The sequence below is a fragment of the Lycium ferocissimum genome, chromosome 2 (genome assembly GCF_029784015.1).
Source record: "Lycium ferocissimum isolate CSIRO_LF1 chromosome 2, AGI_CSIRO_Lferr_CH_V1, whole genome shotgun sequence".
Lineage (NCBI taxonomy): Eukaryota > Viridiplantae > Streptophyta > Magnoliopsida > Solanales > Solanaceae > Lycium > Lycium ferocissimum.
This window is the reverse complement of record NC_081343.1, coordinates 45,471,755-45,491,129: the sequence shown is the minus strand read 5'-3', so window position 1 is coordinate 45,491,129 and position 19,375 is coordinate 45,471,755. Positions and strand designations below refer to the sequence as shown.

Genomic DNA, 19,375 nt, shown 5'->3' with positions numbered 1-19,375 from the left:
GTGTAACAAAACCGCCTTGCGGCATTTGCGCGGCTAGATCTCGCAAAATTACGCAAAATCAAAAAAAAAATCGCGTAAATTGGACGCCAGAGCGCAAAGTTATGACCGTTTAAAGTTTCACCAATTTACAACTAATTTTTCTCCCTATACTCATTACTTGATAATTTTATCTTATTTTATAACTACTTAAGTCTAATGGATAAAAAATTTATGGGACTTGCATAACGCATTAATTTACTGGGTTATTCAAACAATTTTTTTTTTAATAATGCAGTAAATTACTTCGCTATAAAATAAAACACTTAACCTTAAAGATAACAAGTTTCCAAACAAATAAAAACTTCGGGGCACTTTACAACCCCTAAATGACGATCCAAACGTTTACGTATACTTGATGTATTGGTATTAATGAGCATTATTGTCAATGAGAAAAAGATATGAAGTTTATATAAAATATTAATATTGACGTTTTGAAGACTAGTATCTTTGGTAAAAAGTATGAAAAAAAAGTGAAATTTCCAAACTTTGAAATTGCATAAGGGTGGGAGCATTTTATTAATCCACTATTGCGAATAATTTAGTCCGCAATAGTGAGTTAATCGTAAATTCTGATTTAGTTATTTTTGGCACTAAATTAGTACGCAATAGAACTTAACTGAAAAAGTGCATTTTAGCCCTATTGCGCACTAATTTAGTGCGCAAAAGATAGTTTTGTCACTTTTTTTTAATGGGTTATTTTGATCTCAAATGTTAATTTTTGGGTCATTTAAGTTGCGAAGGGAGCGTAAAAGGTGACTTTTCATGGGTATCAAATCTGTATGACAACCAACTTTTATTATCCACGTGCAACGTATTCCTACCACAAACTTTTTGGCCTTTTCCTATTATTATTATTTTAATAATGGTAGACTATTCATTAGTAAAGTCTCCACAAAAATGATCACTTCAAAAGATTTTTACAATAGAGGGAAAACGACGTTCTTACTTCTTATCATCTTTTCCTTGCCGACCACAAACCAAAGAGAAAAGGAAAAAATAAAAAGAAGAAGAAGCAAAAAGGACATCAAACTCTTAAAAGATATGGCAACTCTAGGTTGGTCATTGAGTAAATAGTCTGTTATATGAAGCAATTGATCAAAGATTTGGAAATAGCATAGCATAAAACATCTTTGCATGTTTATAATTTTTTTCTATAATACTTGAGACATATATTTAAATAAAGTCTCATCCTCGAATTTTTATTGCTAAAGCAAAACATAGTACTCCTACTACACTAGGATACTTGGTTTGATATATATATATATATATATATATGCAGCGTCCTAAACTTGTTCCCTTTTCTCATTTTGGCACCTCAATTAAGTGTTATTTCCATTGAACCCCTGAACTTGATCTCAAGTGTGTCAATCAAACACAATCCAACTTACATAACATATATGGTGAGTTTCATTTTCTTTAGCCTTGTGCGTGAACGTCAATCACATCTTACGCGAAAAATTCAACCAATTAAAACCCCCCACGCATTTTAATTATACACATCATTAAACTATGTGTATAATGACCTTTTTTCAAGAACCAAGCGATTCGGCCAAGCAGGAATTGAAGACCAGCCTTTTGAGATTGATTTTGAAGCTTTTTTGGGATCCTGGAATAACATAATAAGATTTGGTGTTGCTTAATATTTTTAGCTTTCTTATTTTCCAGTTTTGGTTTCTTATTTTTAAGTTTTCAATTTTCAGTTTTAGTTTTCCAACTACATTTGATCAACTTGTCATACGTGACGATAAAGCAAATCAAAGACAGAATAGATAATGATATTTATTAATCTTTGTAACTTAAAAATTTAATCTTTACTTTTGTCAGGTACTCCCACCATAATACTATCAATTGTTCTAATAATATTCTCAAAACTAATATCAAAAGGAAAAAGAAAATTCAGCCTAACACACTCAACACCGTTGCTTTTGTCTACACTCGCCATTACCGATTGTTTTCATTTCATATATTCCATTGTGTATTATATTAGACATCTTAATACATAAACTAACATGAATTTGGAGTTAATTCATACGTTAATACATATGTTTAGGATATAAAACCTATATTTTAATGTAAAGTATAATTATGTAGGTACTTTTACGTAGAATGGGTTATGATACACTACCGATAAAACTTATAAAGAATAAAAAGGTTAAACTAAAATTAGATGTGAAACTGTTACACTACTAATTGCATACAAATAAGAAAATTAATTTTTTTATTAGCTGTGCTTTAAAAAAAAAAAAGATATTTTTTTTTATCATTTTCAGCCAATTCCAATGCCACCTCTCACCATTTATCACAAATTAAGTTCAATAAAAACATTACGAAAATTATAATATTCAGATAGGAGTTTGCAAATACAAAATCTAATTAATATAACCTCTGATTAATCCAATAAGAGCCCACACCACATGTAATATGAAAAAAGAAATATTAAAGAAAATGTAGGATGGAAATTGGAGTCTGGTGCCTATAAGAAAATAATTCTCCAAGGCAAAAAGGAAAAATGTTTACTTTGGCAGAATGTCCTGTCCACCACTTTGTTAAACTTAAACATCTACGTTCCACAAACAATGCCATCTTCCTAATTTCATGCTTTAGCAGAGGGTAAGTTAAAAAATAAAGCCATCTCCCCCCAGGCCATGTTTCTATCACGCTGGGAAATACAATTTATTGAGAACGACCAAAAAAATAAAGAAAAGGAAAGATGCAATTTATAACACATAAACAATTGGGGGTTATGGTTTTTAAAAGTCATAACCCCCCAATAAAGAGGTGTGTAACGGATGTAATTTTTTTTACAAATAGGATAAATGAGAAAATGAAATAAAAAAAAAAAAAAAAAAAAAAAAAAAAAAAAAAGGAGAAATGGGATTTCTATCTTATGGGAGATGCCACGTCCCTTTTTTTTTTTTATATTGCCAAGTAAAATACAAATTTAACACATAATATAATGAGTTTATTCAAATTAAAAAACACCTATTTAAACTAAATTTCAGTCAACTTTGGCTAGAAGAAAGTAGTCTAATAATATCAACATTATCTTCAAAAACTTAAATCAAGCCTTCTGCTATTTAAATGCTTTGAGAAATAATGTCAATGAAAGCAATACTTTCAACTAATTCTACACGGTAAGAGAATTTTCTTTTCAACATTACTATTCATGGACAATTTATATTCCCGTGATCACCGAGAAAAAACAAACAAAGAAAAAAAAATTCCTACATTATATAATGAACAAAAGAAGTTAAAACTAAAAAAATCAAAAAGAGCACATATGACACGTATTAAGTAAAATTAAGACTTGTAAACACCTAAATAATGATAACTACAAGCGTAACCAAAGTGATATCTTTGACATACTCATAATGAGTGGTTTGATAATATATATGCTCCTCTTGAAACATACAAGAACAGACTCGTGCAGTCTCCCTTGAATCCATTTTCATCTCGACATTGCTTTTGGCACATTTAGTAGTACTAGCTAGCTTTTGCAAGCCCTTTGTTTATATATTCAGTTGGCAATTGCCTTTGAGATCAAGAAATCAGTTTTCCCATTTTGAATAGTGGAGATTGAGATGGATGAAGCTCAACTGGATGATGTCTTAACAATTAGCTGCAAAAATACACCATATATAACAAAACCAACGGTTAAGGAGTAATCTCCTAAAACCAACCCTCGTATATTGCTCCGGAAAACAAAAAGAGAAGCAAAACAATCATTTTAAGAGCGAGCACAAATTCTAGATTCTAAGTTGTGACAGAAATTAGAGACAAAGGAACTTTTACGGTATACTAAAAAGGTATATACAATGAAACTTAAGGTATACTAAAATGTTTGTACGATGAAAAGTAAACAGAGATGATTCATAAAGATGAAAAGTTTTACCATAGTCCACAAGACAAGTGATTTTTGTTGCTGAAGTATGCCTTCTCTGTTTAGTCCTTCATGAAGTATGTTATAGAAAGAGTTTGCCTAGAAAAAGATATGGTAGCAGAATGAATATAATATACAAAATCACACAACTGAATGCTAATACCTACCACTTGGAAAATCACCAAAAATTATAATCGGATTAAATGTGCCCATGCACCATGTCCATTCCATTATGTTTTTATTGTTTTCTATATAATGGTTGGAAAACAAAGAGGTATATAACCGAAAAATTAAAGTAGAGTAATGATACTAAATGAAACATTCCATGCACTGATTAGCTCAGGATAAGAAAACGTAGCTAACTGATGACTAAGCTAATTAACATACCACATTTAACATAATTAAGAGAGTTTAATGAGTGACTTTTGAGTTTTTTTTAATATAGCACATAGATAAGATAAAATTTGAGAAAAGCCTCAAAAAATTGTAAAAAAGATAAAGAACGCTTAAAATGATAGAAAGGTGTACACATCACTTTCGGTTTCACTGCCTAAATTTTTTACATTATATATAGATTTTGATTTCTTATTTTCCAATTTTGCTATTTGATTGGTTTAAGTGGTGCTTCTTCACTTGTATTAACATAGTATCACACTTCTTCCTATCTGATGTATATAATTAAAATGGGTGCGCGGTGTTTTAATTGATTGAATTTTTCACGTAGGATGCGATTGACATTCACGCGCAAGGCTAACGAAAATGAAACTCACCATATATGTTACTATGTAAGTTGGATTGTGTTTGATAGACACTAAGGCGCCAAGTCAGTGTTCAATAAGTTAACAACACTTAGTTGAGGCTTAAAATAAAAAAGAGATAAGTTTTAGTGGCTATATGCATAAAGCCTTATATATATATATATGTATATATATATATACACACACATTTTTTTTAAAGAGAACTAAAACAACAAGAATTTGGCCAGAAATTAAACGAGGGAATGAGACTCTAACAACATCTCTTGCAACACACAAAAAACGAAAGAAATTACGTGCCGTTAACGTATTGTTTAAACTTTCGACTAAACGCTAAATCGCTAACCATCAAGAATCGAATCTAAATTCTCCCGTAAATATGGACAACAGAGAGGCAAATATTCTTCTTCTTCTTCTTTTTTTTTTTTTTTTTTTTTTTTTGTGTGTGTTCACTGTGACATCATCACAGGGAATAAGCAAATATGCTTGGGGGCTACAGCCTACAATCAACAATTAAAAGTTCCAACCATGTAGGCATTTTAATGGTTCTCAAACCAAAACTTAAAAAAAGAGAAATTTATGTAATTATTGGAATATGAATTATGATGGAATGCGTGTGTATATAAATTATTAAATTCGATTGCCAACTTTTCATCTTTGCCTGGTTGGATAATTTTCAAGTGGCTCAGATCAATTTGTAGTCTTACAGCTCAGCATACCCCACCACATATTCAACACGTTCCAACAGCCGTCGGCTGGTTAAAAAAGAAAAAGGTAAAATACAGCACATGAAAAAACCTATATCACAACTCTTTGGACTCCTCTTTCTTTGTTTCCTAAAAGATTCACAAAGACCAATAAAAGATTCAATCTTGATCAGTGTTGTATTCACAAAGACCATTAAAAGAAAAGAAAAAAAGATTCAATCTTGATATGTGTTGTATTCACAAAGACCAATAAAAGAAAAAAAAAGATTCAATCTTGATCTGTTTTCTTGTGAATCAAATCTAAAGTTTTGATTTTTCTTTGTGGGTACAACCCTTGCTTGCTAATGAAACATTGCATTTTCTAAAGAAACAATAATATAATTTTAGGAGGAAATATGGACAATAAAATGTGAATAGGGTACAACCCTTGCTTGCTAATGAAACAGACATTAGTACGTCAATATTTTTTAATTTTTACAATATTATATATTTTATGACCACAATAGTATTTTGAGACAGTGATCAGTTCTAAGGTGTAATTTTAGTTGAAGAGGAATGGTGACAATTTTTGCCTCGCAACATGTGGACATGGGTGAGTTATGAATAATACTCTCTCCGGTTCAAAAAGAAATTGCCTATTTACATTCGTGACACCTTTTTAAAAAATACTAATTTCTAGTAAAAATAGGTAATTTGACTAAATTACCCCTATTTAAATATGTATTGATTTGTCACTTAACACTTAATAAGGCAAATCTCGAAAAATAAGGTTAATTTTTTCTTGATTTGATAAGTTTTACACTTTTTTGAACCAAAAAAATAAAGCGCTTTCGAATACTTTTTTGGACCGGAGGAGTATTGTTTATACTACGTATTTGTTAAATCTAGAATTGTTTATACTACTTATTTCATATGTTATTATTAATTATATTTCTCACAAATTCAACCCCATTCTCCTCCTTTCGGAGAAAAAAAAAAAAAACAAGGGCAAAATTGGTTCTCTTTCTCTTATTTTGGAACAACCATTAGTAGGAAGGGTATTTTTGAGCTATTTGAATAATTGGCGGGCATTTTGAGCTAAAAACGTAATGGCAAGAGCATTTTTTAGCCAAAAAAATATAACGAAGGGTAAATCTGACCTATTTCGAATAGCATAGGGTATTTTTGGGCGTTTTCCTAAGAATCAATTAACATTCAAACAAAAGAAATAAATGAAAAGGGTAGTCTCTAACAATACATCATTTGTATATGTACTTGTAAGTTTTAACCTCAAGACTTATGAAGCTCAAATTTATTTTATTGCTACTTATTACTTTTGTATGTAACAAAAATAATATAGCATTTTTATATGTAAAATCAATTATTTATTGATGATTGTAAAGATATTTATGTATTTTTGGTTTTTTATTATTTTCAGATAATTTCTATTAAGCACTCATTTTCAAAGCAAAAATTCATATTGAAGACTTTAAAGTTTGTGGGCATATTATGTATCCTTAACTATTTTTAATAAGTAATCAAAGGTAATTTCATATATCTAAGAATTCAATTTTAAATAAGTTCTCATATATTGATAAACATTGCAGTGTTGTTGGTGCATTTAGTTTTGATAAATTAATAATAATAAGTTTAATGACATTTCGTAGCAACATAATAATGGAATAATGATGGATTTTTGTTTATATCGTAAAAATAAATAGAAAAGAATATATTAAAATAATGAAGAATTTGCGATTAAAAATGAAATTTGTCGCTAATTTTTGTTGCAGAAAGTTTTAGACAAAAAATTCCTATCGCATACATTATTATTCATATTAGTTTTACATATTTTATTTTATTAAACTAAACTAAAAATTCAAAATATAATATGGTTGGTATTTTTTTTCCGGTGAGGAAGATGTTAAGATGGTTGGTATCTAAGTCCAATTCTTATTAAATAAGTACTAGTTGTAAATTCGAACTTTAAAAAATAATGAAATTATATCTAATTAATGTGTGAAAAGTATCATATAAATTTCAAAATAACTACATTTTTTTTTCGAGAAGTAGCAAAGGAATATCGCTGTCGTGAGGAAAAAAAAATATTGGAGTGATCGAAGGGGAGGGGAGCAATATCTTCTGGAAAAAGGCAATTGCAAATCAAATTGTACACTGTATTTACGAATAAAACTAATATGATTTATATACAAAAAGGGTCTTGTATCTCCTGTGACTTTTATTTGATATTTATAACACTTTTTTATGTTATTAAAATTATAATATTAAAGATTTAATATACTTGATATATAAGTGTGTAACAAAACTAGCTAGTATAAGTAATTCATATTAAAAAAGTATTAATTATAATTTCACATGTAATTTAAATAAATAGAATATTTGATTATATCAAATTGAAAAAAACCCACATGTTGTATTTATCTACATTGACACTAATTATACTTAATATAAATCAGTAAACAAGTCGTAAAGCAATATTTTTTTAGTAGACTGTAATTTTTTTTAATAAGTAAATTGTATAATTTTTAAAATTAATAAACAATATAGTTTGCTATATACATCAAATACAAAAAGTATGTGGAGACTATTCATATTCTTTTGTATGGTAATACGGCTCAATTTTAGTTGGTCAAATGTTTTGGGAATATGAATAAATCATTGTATTTATTAGTGTGTTTTGAAGGAAAATATTGCAAGTCAAAAGAGGGTTATGGTAGTTTTTTCACGGATGTTACCACCTTTGAGCCAAATAAATGTGGTCATTTAGCAGCTCTCGGTGTTTTAATGGTTCTCGGACCAAAACTTAAAAAAAGAGAAATTTACGTAATTATTGGAAGATGATGGAATGCGTGTGTATATAAATTATTAAATTCAATTGCCAACTTGTCATCTTTGTCTGGTTGGATAGTTTTCAAGTGGCTCAGGTCAATTTGCAGTCTTACAGCTCAGCATGGCCCACCATATATTCATCACGCTCCAACAGCCGTCGGCAGGTTAAAAAAACAACAAGTAAAAATATAGCACATGAAAAAACTTATATCACACCTCTTTGGTCTCCTCTTTCTTTGTTTCCTAAAAGATTCACAAAGACCAATAAAAAAGAAAAAAAAAAGATTCAATCTTGATCTGTGTTTTATTCACAAAGACCAAGAAAAGGGGTAAAAGATTCAATCTTGATCTGTTTTCTTGTCAAATAAAATCTAAAGTTTTGATTTTTCTTTGTGGCATTGTGTTAAAATTGAATTCTTGATTTTGGGGGGATAAGAATATGGGGTTTAAGGAAGATGAAGCAAGTTCATCATCTCATGTTTTGAGCATCCCAAGAGAAGATACACCACTTCTAGGCAAGAACCAACACCTTTCTTCTCCTTCAAAGACTTTTGCTAATGTTTTCATAGCTATAGTTGGAGCTGGAGTTCTTGGTCTTCCTTATACTTTCAAAAGAACTGGATGGGTACTGGGTTCTCTCATGCTCTTTATAGTTGCCTTTCTTACCTACTATTGTATGATGTTATTGGTCTATGCTAGGCGTAAGCTTGAATCTCATGTCAAAGCTGCAGCAATCTCATCTTTTGGTGATTTGGGATTTGCTGTGTGTGGACCTGTTGGTAGAATGGCTGTTGATGTTATGATTGTTCTCTCCCAAGCTGGTTTTTGTATTAGTTACTTGATTTTTGTGGCTAATACTTTAGCACATTTGTTTAATTATTCAGTTGCAAATCCAGATCCCAAAATCTTTGGAATTTCACTTAAATCAGTGTATATCTGGGGCTGTTTCCCATTTCAGTTGGGGTTGAATTCAATTCCCACACTGACCCTTTTAGCCCCTTTGAGCATTTTTGCTGATATTGTTGATTTAGGTGCTATGGGTGTTGTGATGGTTGAGGAACTGATGATTTACCTACAAAACAGACCTGTTATTGAAATGTTTGGTGGGTTCAATGTGTTCATCTATGGTCTTGGCGTGGCTGTGTATTCTTTTGAAGGGATTGGTATGGTTTTGCCTCTTGAATCAGAGACAAGAAACAAGGACCAGTTTGGGAAAATCTTGGCTTTGGCTATGGCCTTGATATCTTTGATGTTTGGTGCTTTTGGAGTAGTTGGTTATTTTGCTTTTGGTGAAGATACTAAGGACATAATCACTACTAATCTTGGGGGAGGATTGCTTAGCACCTTTGTTCAGATAGGCCTTTGCATAAACCTATTTATCTCTTTCCCACTGATGATGAATCCAGTGTATGAAATAATGGAAAGGAGATTTTGTGAAGGCAGTTACTGCTTGTGGCTGAGATGGCTTGCGGTTTTGATAGTGACATTTATTGCATTAGTTGTACCAAATTTTGCTGATTTCTTGTCACTTGTTGGGAGCAGTGTATGTGTTTGTTTGGGGTTTGTGTTGCCTGCTTTATTTCACTGGATTGTGTTCAAGGATGAGCTGAGATGGCATGGTTTCGCTTTGGATGGTGCATTTATGGTCATGGGCTCATGTTTGGCAGTCTATGGAACCTATTCTTCCCTTATGGAGATCTTTGCAAAAAAGGCTTAGTCTTTTTAAAATAGCATTTCATAAGATGTATATTGTGGGATACTGGTCTAGATTGAGTTCAGTTTACTGCTGAAGAGATTGTCAAGCCAGAGAGTTAGTTCCCTGTTTGTTCTACTAGTAATAAAATTGTTAAGCAATATATACACATATACATGGCAAGTGATAAGCAGCATTGGTGTGTGAGGGTGTGAGAGTAAGTAATATTCATGTATGGTGATTTATGGCCTATTTGGTTCTCTTTTTAATACTGCTACTTGTTATGTTATGTACATAATATTATTTGGATAGACCAATTATGATCATCTCTAATTTTCATAATATAGTTTTTATTAATTCTTGGTTCCATAATGAAGTGTTGGGTTGAAGCTTCTTTGTCCATCTTTGCTTAGGAGTAGGACTGATTTTGGAGGAAAATACAAGATCATTTCTACAGCAGAGAAAAGCAAACCAGAACTGGTTAGTTTATTGAAATTTATCGTATGAAGTTGATAAATGCTCAAGAGTACATGAGTTTATTCTTATACTGAACAAGGCGAGATCCACCTTGTGACAAAGTAAGGATCAGTTTGGCCATGAATTGCAATCAGGTTGATTTGAAGTTGAAATTTTGTTTTGACATGCAATTTGGATCTCAAAAGTTGTATTTTTTCTCATAAACATGAAAACCTCACAATTTGTGAAAAATATCGAAACTTTCCAACTCTTATACAATCTTTCCAAATGAGTAAATCATAGTTCATAAACAAGGTAGCGGAATATCCTAAGGCGTCACATTAATAAATCGCATATCTCCATGTTCCTTTTATAAATAATGGAGTAAATTCCCTAAAACATCACTCATGTATTGAGAATTCTCTGCCAATATCATTTTTGTTTTTTTTAGGACTATAATATCACCTAACTTTCACCATTTTTCTTAGAATATATTAAACACACAAAACTCTCCTTCTTTCCTAATTGGCATGCCATGTCATATAAAATTTTAATTTTTAATACTATTAAATTTATTTAACTCATCTAATCCATTTAACTCAACCCAAACCCATTTTACCCAACCAACCCATATCTTAATCCATTTAACTGATCAAACAAGTTCGTAACTTTTACCGTTAAATCTGTTGATTGACCTTTTCTATGGCAAAGAGAGGAAGGCATTTTAAAAGAAAAGTCATGAAGGATTATGCAGTTGTTGTGCAGAAGAAGAATAGAAACTCTAGTAAAATGTAGGGGTTATGTATTAGTGTCTTTTGTTAGGAATTGTTTAGACACATTATGTGTCTTCTTTTGCTAAATTCTCACGGTCATTTTATGGGCTGCACCAGGTTACTTGACATACTTCATCACAAGCTTCTTCCAGGTATTACTGCTACAATTTATTATTTTGAAGACCAACTTTGTTTGTGCACACATCTTGATAAGGCATATGGTGAAAATGTCACTAGCTTAACCTATTTTTCTTTCTAGATCAATCTTAAATATTATCCTCCTAATCAGTGGATTTGGTGATTTCCATCGAGTGGTTCAAAAATATAGCGAGCGGATTTCCGAGGGGGTTCAAAATATAAAAAAGAACATAATGGTTCCCGCGACTTCAACATCTACTATATATACTTAAAAAATAATTTTAACCTTGTAAAAATAGTGTTTTTTTCCCCCGAGGGGGTTCGGATGAACACCCTCAGCTCTATGTGGCTCCGCCACTGCTCCTAATTAAATTTGGTAATATGAACCATTAACTTTAGTGAATAAAAATTAGGTATAAAAACATTGAAATATGAACGACTGTTGTTATCTCCTCGTGGAATATGAATGATTTGAGTAAAAGTTACAAACTTGTTTGATGGGTTAAATAGGTTAGGATATGAGTTGGTCCGGTAAAATGGGTTTAGGTTGAGTTAAATGGATTGGATGAACAAATAAATTTAATAGTATTAAAAAATTAAAATTTTATATGACATGCATGTCAACTAGGAAAGAAGAAGGATTTTGTGTGTTTAGTATATTCTGAGAAAAATAGTGAAAGTTGGGTGATATTCTAGTCCCAAAAGACACACATAATATTACAAAGGTCCACTAGTCCAATAAATCAATAATAGTAGTAACTAGCTATTCTTTAATACTATAATTTTTTCACATGGTATGAACAATCTCTTCACATCTAGCATGGGTCTTTTTTTTTTCTTTTTCTTTTTTCTTTTTTTTTGTAAAAAGTTAAAATTATGGGTCTTTTTTTTTTACATAATATAAACTTATAGTCGAGTTTTAAATTCTTAAAAATTTGAAATCACAAACTTGAAATTGAAATCCTACATTTAGGAGAATTTGGAATTTAAAATTGAAGTTGAAGTTTTGTTCAAATATCATATACAAACTCTAATTTGAAATCAAATCTTCAAACTTGAACTCCAAATTGCATGGCCAAACGCCTATTAACTAAATAACTACTAAGTATAAATTGAAGGCAGGAAATATAGAGCTTTAAAATTAACATAGTCCTAAGGTGTGTTCGGTATGGAGGAAAACATTTTCCGCAAAATATTTTTCAATTTTCTCATGTTCATTTGGTAAAAAATTTTGGAAAATATTTTTTCAGTGAAAACAAGCTTCCTTAAAAAATTTTAAAATAACTTCCCTAAACAAAGGAAAAAGTCCACAAGTTGCCATTTCACTAACCACCTAACTATCAAACTCCAATCACTCCCCCAACCCATGCACCACCCACCCCCCAACCCATCCCCAAACCTCAACCACTCGTAACCCATGCACCATCCACCCCCCCCCCCCCCCAACCACCAAACCCCAACCACTCCTACAACCCATGCACCGCGCATCACCCAACCCCTCAATTTTTTTTTTCAATTTGTCTTCTAGGTCTTCTACACCACCACATCCCCCCCCCCCCCGAAAAAAAAAAAAAAATTCTACACTACCCTACCCCACCCCCAACAAAAAAATTAAAAGTTTTTTTTTCACCCCACCCACCCCCCCCCCCCCCAAATTTTTTTTTTTTTTTTTTTAAGTTTTGAAAAGTTTTCTTTTTTTTTATTCTTACCCCCCTCCCGAATTTTCTACTTCATAGTTAATTTTACCTTTATAAAAAAATTATAAATTAAAGTTTGCATGGTTAGAAATTAAAATTTTTGGAGGGGGTGGTGGGGTGAGTGGTGTAAAAATTCAAAAAAAAAATTTAAGAATTTTATTTGGTGAGGAGGGGGGGGGGGTGTGGAGATATCGTGATGTAGAAAACCCAGAAAAGAAAACTAAAACTTCAAAAAAAAAAAAAAAATTGAGGAGGGAGGGGGCGGGGGGTTTGTGGAGATATGGCAATGTAGAAAATCCAAAAAAAAGGTATGGGGTGGTGGGGTTGGGGGGGTTTGGTGGGGTTGAGGTGGGTATTTCGAAAAATATTTTCTACCAACCAAACGAATATGAGAAAATAAGTAAGAAATTAACTCATTTCTCACTACCCAAATAAAAATGAGAAAATAAATAGAAAATCACTTATTTTTCAGGAACACATTTTCTTCCGTACCGAACACACCCCTAGAACCAATTCCACTCACAAGTTTATGGCAATAGACAAACACTGTTTGAGCTGTATTAGACACTAACATCAAACTTGTTCTGATTAGGTGATTTCTTCCACCTATCAAGCTTGAGTGGATGAAATTATCCGGTATTAATTCTAAGAAAGTATCGAATGAATTTAGTCGGATTGCGTGAACTAATTGGATACCACAATTATAAGAAAAACTCTTTAACGTTCTTTGGTGCAACGTATGGATAGTGACGCTGATGGGACTTCCTTGTTCCTACCATAAGCGTTTTTGCCCTTTAGTTTCTCAATTGAGTACAATGATAAGACTTAAAAAGTTAAAAAAAAATTTGAAAAGAGAGTGAAAATAACTAATGTGATCTTTCCTTTTCAACAAAAAAAACACATAAAAAGAAAAAAAGAACTCCGGAATTTCAATATCAGCACTCACCAATTTTGACGTGTCCATTCCTTATTTTTTAGCTTTTGAATAATTAATTAATGACTAATGTGGGGGCTGATGACGGTTGGGCAGTTGTTCAATCAAAGCAAACCAAAGAGATATTGTCATTTGGCAATTAGTAAAAAATTATGTGCTTATATCAAATTAATAGACTGACGTGTGTTTGCATATGATTTCCTTTACTTAAATGTGCTTAAGAGCCTGTTTGGAAAGCCACCTGGTAATTGGAATTGGTGTAATTACTACCTAGTAATTACACAGCTTAGTAATTACACAAGATTGCAATTATAACGACTCGTTTGTTTGTCATAACGAATTACAAACAGAATTACAAGCCATTGCGTTTGGTTACACATGTGTAATTACACAGTTAGTTTAATTTAAAAATAAATTTAATCATAAAAATTTAAAATTAATATTTAAAAAATATGTGCGTATATAAATGATATTAATTAGATATTTAATAATACATTGTTTCTTGAAAATATGTTAATTAATAATCATATATTTGTAACTAATATTGTAAAAAAAATTGATATACAATTTCAAATTAATAATATTTTACTTTTAATTGATTATAAAACTTAAAAGCATACCTTTTTTGTGAGAACATCATGGGATTGGATGTTTGACAAAAAAAAAGAATATTTATAAATATAATGCCACAGCATTATCCAAATGTTTAACAATAATTGTATCAATCAAAAAAAAATAAACAAAGACAGAATTTTAAATAACCAAAGAATAATATTAAAGCAAATATTTTTAAAATCGAAAATATAACCTAAATTCAAAATCCAAAAGATTTTTTTTTTTTAACATAATACTCTTATGTCAAATTCCAACGTTACATAAAAGCTTTCAACGTAACATGTTAGAATACTCCGATAATTCAAAAGAAAGGGAAAATATAAGTTTATAACCTCATTCCCAACGAAATTCTACCTTAGTAACGCCACTCATTATATGCAAGTTTGTTAATGACTCATTCTTTCTATTATTAAGAGATTTAGTTTCAAAAATTGTAATATTAACACTGTATACTAAATGAATAAAATAAAAAAATAAAAAATATGAGCAATTATATAGGATCACAAGAAGTAAAGGCCGTGAATGAGAATAAAGGAAACTAAATATAAATACTATAAAAGAAAAATATATATTAAAAAATAAAAATAATTAAAAAGTAAAAATAAGAAAAAATTAAATAATAGAAATTAAAAATAAATTAAAAAAGAAAAGAAATTAAAAAGAAATAAACTAAAAAAGAACCCCGTAATTACGTAATTACACCCAATTCTCAACCCCTTGAGAATTGGAGAGCAGTAATTACACCCTCTCAATTACACTCAATTCCCACCTAATCGCGTAATTACCTGATCAAACAAATGCGCCAAATCGCGTAATTACACCCAATTACACTCAATTCCAATTACCTGGGTGGCTTTCCAAACAGGCCCTAAGTAATATATTAAATTGTTTAGCCATAATAAATTGATAAGATTTGACATAATATTGGAAGCGAGTAAATTTTAATTTGACAACTGATGGAGTATGAAAAGGATCTCGAAATATTGTTTCACATACGACGCACCAAGATATAAGTTCATGAATCAAAACATCACATCAATTACATATTTACATAACATACACGCATGAATGGGAGAATCTGAAGTTGAAGTAACAACCAACGGCAAAACATCAAAATACACGCATACAAATGGGGAAATCTGAAGTTGGAAGTAACAACTAAAAGTAAAACATCAAAACTAGGAAAAAGTATCTGTGGATAAGAAGAGAGCTGGTCTATTTTAGTTCAATAGCTATTTGCCTTCTTTAGGTACTTTGTCAATGGTTTGGTCAGACGAACTTCTAAATTGAGAAATTTATTTATTTATATTTATGTACTTTATAAAGCGCAACAGGAGGTAAGTAGGTACATAGACAAACGTGAGTCGTGTTTTAAAAAATCTAATTACTTCTTTGTCATCCAATTGTTATGTGGGGGTGTCCCAAGAGGAGATGTACTATACTTATAATATAACATAACATGAAAATTCATTTTAGAAAAATTTGCTTCTTATAGTGAAATGTTAATATAGATATGTATAGAAAAAGTGTCTATGGGTCGGTTTGAGTAAAGTTTTAGTTAAAATCAAAACCAAACCAATTTAATCGATTTTAATTATTAAAATCAAACCAAACCATACATATAACATACCCATCGGTTTGGTTGGTGTCAGTCTTGGTCCGGTTTGATTGCTTTTTCGATTTTTCAGAAACCTAATAATATTTCTCTTTTTCATTTTTCCCTACGATTAGGAAAAACTTTTCCATCTTTTTCCAACTTATAGTCCGTTATTATTTATTTTTATTGTGGGAGCTATAATTTTCTTGGATTATGAAGAAAAAGTCTTAAAATATCTACTTTAATCAAGTGAATAAAGTTTATAAGAAAAAAAACTTCTTTTATTGCTTTTTTTGAGTAAATGAGTTTGGATTCATGATTTTTTTATGAAATGGGCTTAATGAGTAAAGTTCATTAACATGTTAAAGATAAAGAAATTTTGATGAAAAAGTAAACAAAATATTCAAAATTAATGTACTGTGTATATATAATTATAAAAATTGTGTATATAATTTGTCGGTTTGATTTTTTTCTTCGGTTTGTTTTTAGTAAAACCAAACCAAACCAAATATTATCGATTTTTTAAAATCTAAAATCAAACCAAACCAAAACCAAACAACTATCGATTTATTTAATCGGTTTGGTTCGATTTACGATTTGGATCAGTTTTTAACTAAACCGTTAACACCCTGGTCGGTATAACCACCGTATATGTATAACGTAAGATATACTCCGTTCGGTCCATAGGTTGCATGTCGGTTTCAATTTATTATTTTCTTTTGTAGACTATTTATTTGGTTAATCAGAGGTTACCCTTGCAGGACCGCAACCATATGCCGCCATACTTCAATTCTCCCACGTTTCATTTGCACTAGAATTTAGGAGAAGAAAATCCATCTACATAGAGGAGATAAGACTTCCACCAAAAGCAAAAAGGGCAACAAAAAATAAGATTTCAATCTTATCAATCTTGTTTTCCAAATTCATTCAAATCAAGATTTTCCAATCTGTTTTCTTGGTTTTGTGAAAGACAATAGCGTTGCATCTGATTGAATTGAATTCTTGATTTGTGATTAGTTAAACAAAATGGAGTTTAAGACAGATAAAACAAGCTTATCATCCCATGTTCTAAAAATCCCTGGAGAAGATGCACCATTTTTGGGCCAAAACCAAAACCAAAATCAACAAAAGCTCTCTTCTCCTATAAAGACTTTTGCTAATATTTTCATGTCTTTTGTTGGTGCTGGAATTCTTGGATTTCCATACACATTTAAGAAAACAGGATGGCTAATGGCTTCTCTTTTAATCATCTCAGTAGCCATTCTTACCTATTATTGTATGATGCTTCTTGTTTATTCTAGGCGTAAGCTTGAATCCCAATTTGAAGATCTAAAAATCTCATCTTTTGGTGATTTGGGATTTGCTGTTTGTGGACCAATTGGTCGTTATGTTGTTGATGCTATGATTGTTCTCTCCCAAGTATGCTTTGCAGTTGGATACATGATTTTCATAGCTAATACTTTGGTGCACTTGTTTAATTCTTCTGTCACAGGGACAGATCATAAAATCTTGGGATTTTCACCAAAATCAGTGTTTATATGGAGCTGTTTTCCATTTCAGTTGGGGTTGAATTCAATTCCAACACTTACCCTTTTAGCCCCTTTGAGTATTTTTGCTGAAACTGTTGATTTAGGAGCTTTGGGTATAGTGATGGTTGAAGATGTGATGACTTACTTCAAGAATAGGCCTAATGTAGAAATGTTTGGTGGGTTCAGTGTGTTTTTGTATGGTGTTGGTATGGCTGTTTATGCCTTTGAAGGTATGGGAATGATTTTGCCTTTGGAATCAGAGACAAGAGATAAGGACAAATTTGGGAAAATCTTGGGTTTGTCGGTGGCCTTTGTAACATTGTTATATGGTGCATTTGGAGCATTAGGTTACTTTGCCTTTGGGGAAGGGACCAAGGATATAATCACTACTAATTTTGGGCAGGGATGGCTTAGCACTGTGGTGCAACTTGGTCTTTGTATAGACCTTTTCTTGGCTTACCCACTGATGATGAATCCAGTTTATGAAGTGATGGAAAGGAGATTTTGTGAAGGTAGATACTGCTTGTGGCTGAGATGGCTTGTGGTTTTGATAGTGACTTTTGTTGCATTGGTGGTTCCCAATTTTGCTGATTTCTTGTCACTGGTTGGAAGCAGTGTTTGTGTTTGTTTGGGGTTTGTGTTGCCTGCTTTATTTCACTGGATTGCGTTCAAGGATGAACTGAGATGGCATGTTTTGGCTTTGGATGGTGCATTTATTGTCTTGGGCTCAGTTTTTGCACTCTATGGAACCTATTCTTCCCTTACGGAGATGTTTGCAAAAAAGGCTTAGGCTTTTTAAAATAGCATTTCATAAGACGTTTACTGTGGGATAATGGTCTAGATTCTTGCAACTTTACGTTGTTTCTTGTACCTCTGCTTCTTGTTTTCTCATCGCTTTATTATGGCTTTTCACTTTCGTTAGTTTCATTGAGCGGAGGGTCTTTCGGAAACAGCCTCTCTATCTTCCGAGATGGGGGTAAGGTCTGCGTACACTTTACCCTCCCCAGACCCGATACTGCGGGATTTCACTGTTTATGTGTTGTTGTTGTAATAATGATCTAGATTGTGTTCAGTTTACTGCTGAAGAGATTGTCAGGCCAGAGAGTTAGTTCCCACTTTGTTGTACTAGTAATTAATTTGTTGAGCAATATATTTACCCATATACATGGCAAATGATAAGCAGCATTGGTGTGTGAGGGTGTGAGAGTCATATTCTTGTACGGTTATTTAGTGGCCAATTTGGTTCGCTTCTTAATACAACTAGTACTTGTTAATGTTATGCACATAATATTATTTGGGAATGGATCAATTATGATCATCTCTACTTTTCATAATGAAGCTTTCATTAATTCTTGGTTCCACGATGAAGTGTTGGGTTGAAGCTTCTTTCTCCATCTTTGCTTAGGAATGATTTTGGAGGAAAATACAAGATCAGTTCTACAGCAGAGAAACAAGCAAAACCAGAACTTGTTAGCTTATTAAAATTTATCATTGGGAGTTGATAAATGCTCAAGACTCCAGAGTACATGAGTTTATTCTTATACTAAACAAAGTGAGATCCACTTTGTGACAATGTAACTATAAATTGAAGGCATGAAAAATAAAGCTTTAAAATCAAGATAGTCCTAGAACCAATTTCACTATAAATTGAAGATATGAAAAATAAAGCTTTAAAATCAACATTGTCCTAGAACCAATTTCACACAGTTTGAGCTGCAATAAACACAGCCATTAGA

The 19,375-nt window shown here is 31.5% G+C and overlaps 2 protein-coding genes and 1 long non-coding RNA gene across 3 annotated transcripts; 2 read left to right on the top strand and 1 right to left on the bottom strand.

Annotated features, from left to right (window-relative positions):
• Window positions 1–1,784: 1,784 nt before the first annotated feature.
• LOC132048111 (uncharacterized) lies at window positions 1,785–4,349 on the bottom strand. The gene is made up of 2 exons (XR_009412902.1): window positions 3,932–4,349; window positions 1,785–3,658 (listed from the first exon to the last, which is right to left on the bottom strand). It is a non-coding gene; the product is annotated as an uncharacterized LOC132048111 (long non-coding RNA).
• Window positions 4,350–5,456: 1,107 nt separating this feature from the next.
• Window positions 5,457–10,226, top strand: LOC132040004 (amino acid transporter AVT3B-like). Its single transcript, XM_059430596.1, has 2 exons — window positions 5,457–5,505; window positions 8,458–10,226. The coding sequence occupies exon 2, from the start codon at window positions 8,647–8,649 to the stop codon at window positions 9,922–9,924; it is 1,278 nt and encodes a 425-aa protein (XP_059286579.1). The 5' UTR covers window positions 5,457–5,505; window positions 8,458–8,646; the 3' UTR covers window positions 9,925–10,226.
• Window positions 10,227–16,836: 6,610 nt separating this feature from the next.
• LOC132039995 (amino acid transporter AVT3B-like) lies at window positions 16,837–18,973 on the top strand. The gene has a single exon (XM_059430589.1). It carries the CDS (start codon window positions 17,137–17,139, stop codon window positions 18,427–18,429), a length of 1,293 nt encoding a protein of 430 aa, XP_059286572.1. The 5' UTR covers window positions 16,837–17,136; the 3' UTR covers window positions 18,430–18,973.
• The last annotated feature ends 402 nt before the right edge of the window (window positions 18,974–19,375 follow it).